Raw genomic sequence first — 12,148 nt, 5'->3', positions numbered from 1 at the left:
TGGGACTTAAACACCTCTAGGGATGGAGATTCCACCACCTGTCTCAGTAACGCATTCCAGTGTTTCACACCTCCTGGTGAAATAGTTTTTCCTAATATCCATCCTACGCCTCCCACTCTGTAACTTCAGACCATTGTTCCTTGTTCTGTCATCTGTCACCACTATGAACAGTCTCTCTCCATCCTCTTTAGAGCCCCCTTTCAGGAAGTGGAAGGCTGCTATCATCTTGCCCTTCAGTCTTCTCTTCTGCAAACTAAATAAGCCCAAATCTCTCAGCCTCTCTTCATAGGTCATGTGCTCCAGCCCCTTAATAATTTTAGTTGCCCTCTGCTGAACCCACTCCGATGCGTCCACATCCCTTCTATACTGGGGGGTCCAGAACTGGATGCAATACACCATATGTGGCCTAACCAGTGCCAGGTAGAGGGGAATAACAACTTCTCTGGATCTGCTCAAAATGCTGCTCCTAATACATCCTAATATGCCATTAGCCTTTTTAGCTACAAGGGCACACTGCTGACTCATATCCAACCTCTCATGCACTGTAATCCCCAGGTCCTTTTCTGCTGCACTGCTACTTAGCCACTCAGCCCCCTGGCTATCATAATGCTTGGGATTCTTCCATCCCGAGGGCAGGACTCTGCACTTGTCCTTGTTGAACCTCATCAAATTTCTTGTGGCCTGATCCTCCAATTTGTCTAGGTCACTCTGGATCCTATCCCTACCCTCCAATGTATCTACCTGACCTCCTACCTTAGTGTCATCTGCTATCCCTTCATCCAGGCCATTAATAAAGATGCTGAACAGTACCAGTCCAAGAACCAATCCTTGGGGCACTCCACTTGAAAACAACTGCCAACCAGACATTGAGCCATTGATTATTCGTTAACTGCTGGGCCTGTCCATCAAGCCAGCTTTCTGTCCATTTTACACTCCATGTATCCAATCCATATGTGCTTAACTTAGTCTCCCACAACATTCTTGCCCGTATCAAAAGCTTTGATAAACTCAAGGTATACAGCAGCCGTCGACTTCCCCATGTCCACAGAGCCAGTTACTTCATTATAGAAGCTAATCAGATTGGTCAGGCACGACTTGCCCTTGGTGAACCCTTCTTGACTACTCTTGATCACTTTCCCCTCTTCCAAGTGCTCCAAAATGGATTCCTTGAGGATTTCCTCTGTGATTTTTTTCCAGGGACTGAGGTAAGGCTGACTGGTCTATAGTTCCTTGGGTTGTCCAACAGGAGATTTGTTTGTTTTCTGGGATGACCTTCATAAGGCACCTCTGGTTTTGCTGCTAACAACTAATATGACTGTCTCCCTAATGATGGAATAAACCTTTGTAACACACAAACACTACTATGCATAACCAGTATGCTCTATATTTAATGTGCTGAACTATAGAATGCCTCTTTAGTGCATAAAAAGTATTAAGTATCATTATGTTCCTCCCATTTGATGTAGTAAAATGAGGAGTTGCTTCCATTATAAGCTCCTAAATCGCTCTGCCTCTTGATAAACATATTTATCTACAGACAAGCTGAACCGCTTTATACTGTTATATTTAATGGTGTAATCTTCTTTGTATGGTTAGTTATATATTGGTGTGAAAGCGTGTTATGCCTGTACAATTATTCCTGTATGTGAAAGAGAAATAAACTTATGCTGGTGTAAAACACCTTTCTACAGTATAACTGTGTTCAGTGCTAGAGGTTCTACCAGTAAAGCCATTTTTTTGGGGTTTTTTTGTTTTGTTTTTTTTCCTTAAAAGACCCCACACATTTCTAGTTTTATTTGGTGCCACTGAAGTAACTAATACAGCAGCTTTCAAACCATTTCTCATTTATGGTCTGTAAATTCCTTTTTGAGCTGGCAGTTTTGGTTGGTTGTTCATGTTTCTATGGCACAGGTGCTTTCAACAATCCAGCATCCTTAAAATAGGATGTGTAATCGTTGCAAGCTAGCAGAGTTTCCTTAAATTGTGGAGGAAAGGGGAAGAGTTTAAAAACATGCTGCTACACTATTGTGGGTATTTTAGCATTAAAAATTGCTATTTACCTTCATTTTATTTTACTTTGAGCATTTTGGTAAATGACAAAATAATGTGAATGTTGTAACAAGCTGGACCATAGCACTGCAGCGGTACATATTGCATGCCTTCCCATCTGCCCTTGGGACACCCCAGGGAAGGAGCCCCCATAGATCCAACTGAAAGACATGAGAACTGATCTGGAGACCCAGTGCAGGATGCAGATGACTTGCTCCCACTCTGAGATAAACATACTCCTACTGCCTTCTAGTTTTGTTCATTCCATGTCTCAGACTGTAGGAGTCGATGCAGTGCTGGAGGATCCAGGTTCAAGCCTGCTGTGCTGTCGCATGAGGGGGCAGTGGTTACAATGGTATAATAGAAATTTTTATCTTTCTCCTTATGTTTATCTCAGCAAACCTTAGGAAACTACATTTAAAAAAAATACAGACTTCAAGTCCAGTGTTCAAAAGTTTACAAATGGCAGATTTACGGTTGCCTGTGCAACCTTAATTTTGCCTCCTTTCCATTATGATGCAATCTCAAATTACATGATAACGTGTTTTTTCCCCCAATAACTTTATTTAATTTTTTTCATTATGCAAGTCCGTATCAGCCTCTCTGATATCTCACTAACATTTGATGTCAGACTGATAGGCCTATATATTACCTGGGTCATCACATTTACAGTTATTAAACTTTCACACAACACCAGGTTTCCTTTAACCTTCTGGAATTTCCCCAGTGCTTCAAGACATTTGAAAACCTGTATTATTATCCAGGCAGAATTCAGCCTATATATAAAAGTATTAAGTACAGTAAGCACTTTCATTTCTGCATGATAGAATGCTGGATCTGTCAAATATCTGGCATTTTAACCATAAGTAAATTTAGTTATGTTTTCAATAAGAACAGTATAGTCAAAGTAAATACAAATAAATACAGCAAGTGAAGTACAGGTTTACACTGTGTAATACTACTGTTGGTAAATAAAGTACTCTGCATACACTTTTTTTGTTTCTTAATATCTAACCTTGTTTTTCTTTAGTGTTGTTCATTGCTGGGTGTACCTCTCTATTATCCAGAATATTTGAATATCTGGCAACCTCCTGGTCCTGGGGCTGCTGGGTATGAAAGAGTTTACTGTATCTGTTTCACTCTAGGTCAGTTTAGTGTAATATGTGCACACTCTAGAATTTGCTGCTGTTCTGCTGGTACCAACACCTATCCTGGGAAAATTAGTTCTGCATTTGCTGAGTTTGTGCTAGCAGAGCAGCATTTAAATATTTTGGGTATTCAAAGAATATAGCTGCATTTAAATTTTGCTCATTATTCTAGCTCCAGTTGGATGTGCAAAATAGTTCTTCATCTCTTTTTACCTAGCTAAGTTAAAATATTTTTGACATACTTGCTTGGAACCTAGCTTGTACTAAGGATTAGAGAATCAATATTTTAACTTCAAAAATTCACGAATGTGAGTTGTGAGCAAAAATGTCTTTGTGCAGTGAAGAATGTTTTCTCACCCAACCATAATTTAGACAAATGAAAAAGTTATAACTGACAAAAGTCATGTTTGGAATTCCACGGGGTATAGAAAAGGAAAATATTGAGTGTATGCAAGTGGGCTTATAATTCCAAAAGAAATGAATACAGTTTTCATCCCAAGTGAAATCTTGTAAGGATCATGGGTGCTGGTTTTCCTGCTGGCCGTTTTTAGGGTCAGATACTCAGAAGTATGCTGAGTTCTGGTTACAGTAAATGTTTTCATATCCAGCAGCCACAGGATCAGGAAGTTGCTGGATATGTAAATATTCTGGTTAAGAGACCAGCTTGGAGGAGTCACAGGCGGGGGTAGTCCTCAGGTCCTCCGCGCTCCAGAGCTGGTTCCTGCTCAACCACTACCCCATCTTGGTGGGGACAGCATGAAGCCGCTTGAAGGTGGCAATAGGGGAGGCTTGATGCCCAGGACGTGAGGCAGAAGAGTGGAGGAGCCCTCCAGCTTGCACGTACAGGCAGCACAGAGGGACGCAGGGCGGCTGCTGAGCAGGCCGGCCCCAAGGGGCAAGGTATTATTACTCACTCGTTCTGTAATTCGCAAACCCCAGCCATGACGCTGCTTCTCCATGCTCCCACCTCGTGTCCACTCCCTGGAGCTTCAGTTGTGACTTATGATGGTTATTTGAGTGTTCTGGACACTGAGGTACCAGGTGAAAGAGGTTTTTACTGTAGTTGCCTTTTCCTATTTTAAGGTAAAGCAATTTTTAATTTTCCAGAGCCAAACTTTGGATGCAGGCCTTATGGTTTCAAGCCTGCTTTTGGCAATACAGTTGTGTCCAAAAATGGAATTCCAGTTAAGTGAACGACATGGAGAAGACCTGAGTGAAAGCACTTGGGAATATATATTTGCTATTGATCTCCTCTGCTGTCACTTGAAATGGTGTTGGACCCATGACAATATCATAAGGTATTGTGCTCCTTACTCCTTCCTTCAAAATTTTAAGTGTTTCTTAGTCATTGTATTAAAAGCCAGTGATTTTGCTTTAAAAACAAAATCCTGTAATGATCACTTTATCTTTCTCTAACTGATGATGATCTAGAGTATAAAATGACTATTGTTTTGGTTGTATCAATCCATGTGAGCAGCAGTAACTGGTCAAAATTATTTACAAAATGATTTCTGAAACCATAATAAGAAAACATCAGTGTCTAAACAGTATGTAACTAGAATGGCTTGTTTTGTACATGGATTTAGAAGCATCTTTGGGGGCCCCAGCTATCCACCTAGCCCCCTGCATCTCTCGCACACTGGGGCACGAGAGTCCTGCACTTTCTTGCTCCTCCTCCTCCTCCTCCCTCCCAGCACCTTTGGAGCACATGAAATCAACTGATTTGCACTCTGTCTCCCTCTCTCCCAGAGCTGGAACTCTGAGAATCAGAGAGGCATATGGGGGGATGGAACCTCAGTGGGCTGTGGGGTACTGCAGCCCACTGAGGTGCAGGGCCGCTTATGCATCCCACCCACTATTGATGGTTGCCCTTCCATGGTAAAAGTGGAAGTGAAATACTTAATCGTCTGAAGGCAGCAGTTAGTTTTAAACAGACAGCATGAGTGAAAAATTCAACTGAAAATTAAATGCATTGTAGCCAAAACTGCACCAACAGGTGAGATTGTAAAAGATGCCTGAAAATTCATCACACAGCACTCAACTGATTTTTATTGCACAATTATCAACACCATGCCTGTACACACAGTCTTTCAAATCTGATATTTTCAACTCCATTTTTTTTTCCCACAGTAAAGAGCTTTGGCCTGTCATGGATAAGTGGGTGAGGCATAGAAAAGGAAAGGAGACAGTTCCTCCTACTTCAGATATTATTGTAGCATCAACTTTCAGGCTAATTGGTGAGTAACGTACATTTTGGTCGAACACCTGCTTTGTATAAATATACTCTCTGAAAATGCCTGGATGACTTCTAGAAACTGGAATTGAAGTACTCCATACACTTTTGGCTTTTGAATTTCATTGTTATTTGTTACAAGTCACGGTGAACAATTTTTGTCAAAGATTTCTTCTGTCTGCTCTGACTGTGAAGATGAGTTATATTTTAATCTTGTGAGAAGAGACTGCTGTGAATTCACACAAGGCTGCATAGTAGACTTCTAATAACTCAGTTACTAGCTATGTCTATTTCTAGACAGTGGATTTTTTAATTTGTACCTTTTCCCCAGTGGAAAATTTTGGTATCCTTATATAGTAGGGGTTTTTAAGGCTTTCCCCACATTTTCTAGTAGATTCCTAACCTTGCATAAACTTTCTCTTCCTCTTGTAGTGATCGTACATCACTATGACCACAAAAGCAATTTCTCACAAGGAAAGGTGGCATTGGGAGAAGTATTTTAATATATCTTAATTGTCTTATAAAATGTTTTTGCAGTTGGAAATTAGAAGAACACAGTACCATTTACCTAGCGAGCTTTTTGTGGCTCATAGCTTGGAAATTTCTGTAGAAATAAAAAGCCTTCTGTAGTCCAAAGACTTCTTTTACTCTTCTCACATAGATTTCTTTATAGACTTAGGTCTTGTATATACCGTTGGTTTGGAATTCAGGAAACATGAAAAAATAAGTGAAAGCAGTGTGTTAGCATGTATAAATTCATAAAGCTCTATTAGATTTATTAAATTTAAGCATCTGAGTACACACTGATACTTCTAGTCTTTACTTTGATCTTCACAAGTAAATTGAACAGTATGTTCTAACATGGTCTGATCAGCCAGCATCACTGTGTTCGCTAAAGATTTCTTGGTATGTTGTGGAAAGGTAGGGGTGGTTAGCCATAGTGGTGTTGCCAGATTTTCCTTTGTTAATTGTGTGTTCCTGACACTTTAACTATTACTGGACACTTGAAGTATATGAACACTTAGACTGGGACTTTGCTGCTGGAAAAATAGAACAACATGTTAAAGAATTGATCTGAGTGTGGGGGAAGACTTCAAAAATAGGAATTGGTGGAGATGCAGTGGATCAGATTGTGAAATGTTCTCAAGGAAATTTTGAGAATACTGATGATCTCTGAAAAATGAAAACTTGCAAGTGAATATTAAATTTAATTCCTTTGTCTTTGTACAATACCTTAATTCTCTTAGAACTCCCTCTAGGGTGGTTTAGCAGTGAGGTTATGTCTACAAAATCCAGGGAGCATCCAGATTCCCAAGTGGTTCTGTCAACAGTAAATATACAGAACAGAACACTTTTGTCATCAGCCTTATCCTGGTCCCCAGGAGGCATAACCCTTCTGAAAGAGATCTGTTGAGAGAAAACTGGCGTTGGACGTTCCAGGGGTCTTCTGTTGACAGACACAGCTTCTGGGACACCAGGCAGCCCTGGATGCTGTGCTTCCAGTTGACTGTTTTGACGAGATTGCGGCTGGGCAGTCCATCTGCTCTCTGTGGACAGAGCAGATCACTGTGACCTGTCAACAGAAGTTTTGTCAGAAGATATCTTTTGACAAAAACTTCCGTCAACAAATTGCTGTAAATCTAGACATAGCTTTAGTGCATGGTACATTAAAAGTAAATGTAGAAAACAAAATTCTGCTAGTCTAAAAACAAAATGACATCCTGATATTTGGGGAGACAAGGGAGGTGAGGGCAATGCCTTTTTTGGACCCAGCTTCTGTTGGTCGAAGAAGAGAGATTACCTTCACCTGTTTGTCTTCCTCAGTGGGCTCTGCTAGCTTGAAAGCTTGTCTCTCACCACCAAATGACTGTCTTAAAGGCATTCCATTTTTAATTATCAGAATTTTGTATTCTGCATTGACTTTGGAGTAGCAGAGAAAGTTGTGATTTAACTTTTTGGAATAACATTACTCCAAGAATATGGTGTGTTTGTAGCTGATTTCTGGTCACCTTTTGGGCATCTCCCACATGGAGGAAGGAGCATGCTTTTTAGGTCAACATTACATTTACATCTCCATAAATCTGTTAGATCATGTTCTCCTCTCAGATTTTAACTGTTTCTTCAGTATATACTAATAGACAAACTGCAATAGTTGTGCTCCCTTAAACTTCAGAAAAACAAAGGGAAGAAAAATAGCTGCTGCCACACTTGATCATTTTTGTTCAGTTAATTATTCTGGTAAAATAGAGGCTAAACATCATTATTCGTAGGGTGGATTATATGAAATGCCTGGTTAGTCTCTTCTGAATGAAAGTTGTAGCACCGCATATAATTACAATACTAACTGCAATAAAGGAAGATCAGATACAAGTATGTCATTCACTAGCATGCTGCACCATCTTGGATGTGTTTCAGTTTGGTTTTAGAAGCTAAGCAAGATTGTTCCTGAGCAGCATGTGGCTGAGAGGTCTCCATAAAACATACAGACACTTTAGAAAGCTGTTAATTTAGTTGATGTCTCTTCTCTAGCTGAGTCGTAAGACAATGCACTAGTGAGAGGCACTGAGGCGTTTCAGGGTGCTCTTTCACGAGATATCTCACCCATGCTGCTTTTGACAAAGAAATGTTGTCCCCAGAGTCCTGTGTAAATTATAAATTGAATAAACTCCCTTTCTAAACATGCTGCAGTTTCATGTGCACATATTATTGGTTCTTCATTGAATGATGATCCCTATGTTTGTTGCACATGTGGGGGGTGTGAATGAATCTGGTAGCTGTTCTCAGCCGTGTCCATTGACCTGCATTTATGCAGTGCACCTCCTCATGTTCCCAGCCAAAGGCGTTAGAGCTAGTTCAAGTCAATGCCTTTCCAGATCTCTTACTGCCATGTGGCCTAAGCTGGAGGTCATGAGCCTGTCGCACATTGCCAAGAGTAATTAACAGATAATTAACATCCTCTTTTCATCCATCTTAAATGATTGTGTAGTGTTGCTGTGAACTTCTGCTGTGTTCCTAACAGGAATGTAACTTTGGTAGGTGTGATTTCCTGGAAATTTGAAAAGTGCTTTGAGATTAAGTCATAGCTTGTGTACAGTAAACCATCATTATAGCAGACCCTACTTCTATGGACATCAGGAACAATGGATGTCCACAGGCCCCCACCCCAAAGAAAGTAAACTACTCTTAACCTACTCTAAATGTGCTGGAGCTGCCGCCACCATGGCTGGAAGAACCACTGGGGCCAGAAGAGGTGCCGGGCTCTGCCCTCAGTGCAGGCAGCTCAGAGCCCAGAGCAGCAGCCATGCTTAGGACAGAGCTGGGTGCCTGGGAGATGGAGGCGCTGGGAATGTCAGCGCACCATCATACTGTACAGTAAACCCTTGGATTTAATGGACATTTGGGAATAATGGACACCCGTCCCCCCATTCGTCCATTAAATGGAGGGTTTACTGTATTGATGTAGCCGCTCGTTTTCTAAGAAAAAAAATGAAACTAGTCTGATGTTCTGTGAAATAGGATAGTTGATTTTGTGTGTTAGTCAAGATTTTGGCTTTAACAATAGAACCTCTGTGTTACGAACACCTCAAAAATAAAGATTCATAACTCTGAACAAAACATTATGGTGGTTCTGTGAAACGTTTACAAGTGAACATTGACTTTATAGATTTGAAACTTTAATGCAAAAGAAAAGTGCTGGTTTTAACCATCTTAACTTAAATGTCGCAAGCAAAGAAACGGTGTTCTTATTCCTTTTTTAAATGGTCTCAACTTCTTTAGTAGTTTACATTTAACATAGTACATATTGTACGGTATTTGCTGTGTGTGCGTACGCGCGCCCACTTCTGCTGCGTGCATACTTCTGGTTCTGAATGGTGTCTGTGGTTGACTGCTCCGTTCATAACTGTGGTGTCCGTAATTCACAGGTTGTGCTGTACAGTCTGTTGCATGTAAGGAAGGCCATGTTTAAAAATAAATCTTGTGTTAGTGATCATTTACGTAGAAGCACACCAATCTTTTTCTCTGTTTTAGGTCGCTTAGGTCAAATAGGATTGAAAGAAGGATATTTTTCTGTAGTCAAAAATATTTGTTCGGTTATTGGACACTTTGTACAGCAAGCAAAAGTAGAAGGTAGGTAATGTCTTTTTTTGTAGAAGAAACTTACTGCAGATTTTTAAATCAGGTTTTTGTCAGCATGTTTGTGAAGGATTGGAGCCATCAACTCAGCCCTTCGGACCCTTCCATATGAATGGATAATCCCATTTGAGGTCGAAGACTAATCATATGAGGAAAATTTCTCCCTTTTGCAAAGGTTTGCAGGATTGTACCCATTCAGGAGCTGGTTTAGCATTACTTAAATCAGTTTGCGATACAAAATGACTTCTAAATATGCCTGACAGATGAGATTTGATTTTTAATCTGTTGTTTGTCTTGAGGATATATCAATCTAACTGAATAATTGTATAACTGATAGAACAGTTCCTGGATGCCTAGCTACTATAATACTGCCCAAAAGTGCTTGAACATTATCTGTCTGACTCATTTGTGAAGTGTCATACAGTTTGGAGGTACACATCACTGTCCTAAAGGTATGGCCTGTAGGCCTGAATTTTAATTTGTAAGCGACTGCAGAGTTAAACTCCCTGAGGTGCTCCTTTGAAAACCATAGCCACCCTGAATTCAGAAGGTTATTTAAGACATGGAAAAATATTTTTCGTAATGGGAAATCAGATGTCATGGATTTTAAACTGCACACATATGGCTGTCTCTGTAATGCAACAGATACATTAATCCTATTTTTAAGTAACACTTGTACTTCTGTGCATAGGCTTCATTTTAATTCTTGATATGTAATACTCATCTTAGTTCAGGTTAATTGATGAAAAGGATATAACATGTAAAATATCTTTTACAACGTTCTCCCCGCCCCCCACCTCGTAGATTTCCTTCATAATTACTAACTTACCAAATCTTTGCAGATGTGCCTTGGGGAATACAGTTAGCAGCAGTATATGCACTCTGTGAGTTGGGTCCAAGCAGTCCATTAGAAGTTGTTGAGACAATCCAAACTTGGAGTACAGCATCTACTAGGAGCATCCCACCTGCAGTCACAAGTTGCATCTCTGAAGTCAGCTCTCTGTACACAGTAGAATTGCTGTCAGATGACAGAAGATAGCCTCGTCTACAGAAAAAAATGCCTTTTAGTAGATAACTTTGGGGGTGAAAACTACAAACAATACGAAGAAAGAAAACCAGGAAAAGAGCCTTGTGCTTTCCTTCTGGGAAAGGTGAGAAGCTTATGCATCCATCGATTCACCTATTGATGTAGGTGTTGTCTGGTCAGATGACTTTATTTATAAACAAAATAGGCTCTGAAGTATTTTGTGTGCCCTTTCTACTGCAGATAGACGTGAAATAGATTTTCTTGTTGTTCTGATGTAACTTGTAAGTTACAAGAATGCTACTGACAGTTTTTAAAAACAAACAAACAAACAAAAACAAAAAAAAGCCTTGCCTGTGAAAATTGAAAGATTCTGTCTTGATAGGTCTTCCACTGGCTGAGTTGAATATCAGGCACCAAAGTCTTGTCTTTTTGCCTGCTTGCCATAACCAAAGGCCTATGTATAAATTGTGTGTAAATTAAACTGTTAATCTCCTTTGTATTTGATGTGGAAGATGACCTCTCGGCATTAAAGAAATGAAAAGATGTGATGGACCCGATCCTCCTTTACTTTATGCAGGGCAGGACTGCAGGATCAGGTAAAGTTGACCTAAGTTACACAACTCCAGCTGTGTGAATTAGGTAACTGGAGTTGATGCATTTTAGGTCAACCTTATGTGGCGTCCGTACTGTGCTGGGTCAACATGAGAAAATCTCCCACTGAAGTAACTTAAGCTTCTCCTTGTGAAGAAGTACTAGAGTTGACAGGAGCGCATTTGGCAGTCAATTTAGCAGGGTGTTCACTAGATCTGCTAAATCAACCCTCAATGGACTGATTTGCCACAATATCGATCGCTGAGTAGTGGAAACATATCCTTAGTTCCATTAACTTAATGAAACTATTCATATCAGACAAGCAAAAATCTTCTTGTTTTGTAAGAATTTATGTACAGTACAAAAGGTTCAGAGATAACAGATCTCTGTAAGTTTGTATATATGGTATATTCCTATAATGTGTTTCACATTTGATGATGTTCCACTTTTGGAATTTTAGTATGTGTATACAGAAGACTGGTTAAAAACTTATGATGTTTACATTTCTAACATAGTTTCACTTGTACACAGCATTTTTTTTAAAGAAAATGTCTCTAAATGTTTTTATAATAAAAAACAAAAGTGAACCGGTTATTCCTTTGTCTGTAGTGTTCATTTAAATGTTTTAAACTCAGTAACTAATTTAAAAAGAAAAACCCACATTTCTTAAATAGTTATTACATTTGGTCAAATTGGCCAATACGTGTGTGTAGTGATATATGATTGCCATAGGAAACTAAAGTTGTTGTTGTTCCCATTTTGCTTTTGTCCACGTGAGGTCCAGGACTGCTTTCCCATCAACCTTAAAATACAATTTGTAAACTTCCTTACTTTTACTTGACTGTTGTAAACCAAACATAACCATTTCAACATTGGTAAAAAACTCGTTGGCAAGGTAAAAAAGCATTAAGCTTAGTCATAATGTCTAGTTCTGCTAATTCTCTCTGGTGTGCATGGATCTATGCA

The 12,148-nt window shown here is 39.7% G+C and overlaps 1 protein-coding gene across 2 annotated transcripts in view; it reads left to right on the top strand.

Annotated features, from left to right (window-relative positions):
• Window positions 1–11,774, top strand: part of ICE1 (interactor of little elongation complex ELL subunit 1) — a 46,885-nt gene extending 35,111 nt beyond the window's left edge. For both annotated transcript variants that reach the window (XM_074987883.1, XM_074987884.1), the window contains 4 exons: window positions 4,305–4,495; window positions 5,328–5,434; window positions 9,460–9,558; window positions 10,407–11,774. In XM_074987883.1, coding sequence (XP_074843984.1) covers window positions 4,305–4,495; window positions 5,328–5,434; window positions 9,460–9,558; window positions 10,407–10,603 — 594 coding nt within the window. In that variant the 3' untranslated portion in view covers window positions 10,604–11,774. The remainder of the gene's footprint in view (window positions 1–4,304; window positions 4,496–5,327; window positions 5,435–9,459; window positions 9,559–10,406) is intronic.
• The last annotated feature ends 374 nt before the right edge of the window (window positions 11,775–12,148 follow it).

Source organism: Carettochelys insculpta, chromosome 2, assembly GCF_033958435.1.
Source record: "Carettochelys insculpta isolate YL-2023 chromosome 2, ASM3395843v1, whole genome shotgun sequence".
NCBI classification, from domain to species: domain Eukaryota; kingdom Metazoa; phylum Chordata; order Testudines; family Carettochelyidae; genus Carettochelys; species Carettochelys insculpta.
This window is presented reverse-complemented; position numbering and strand designations above follow the sequence as displayed.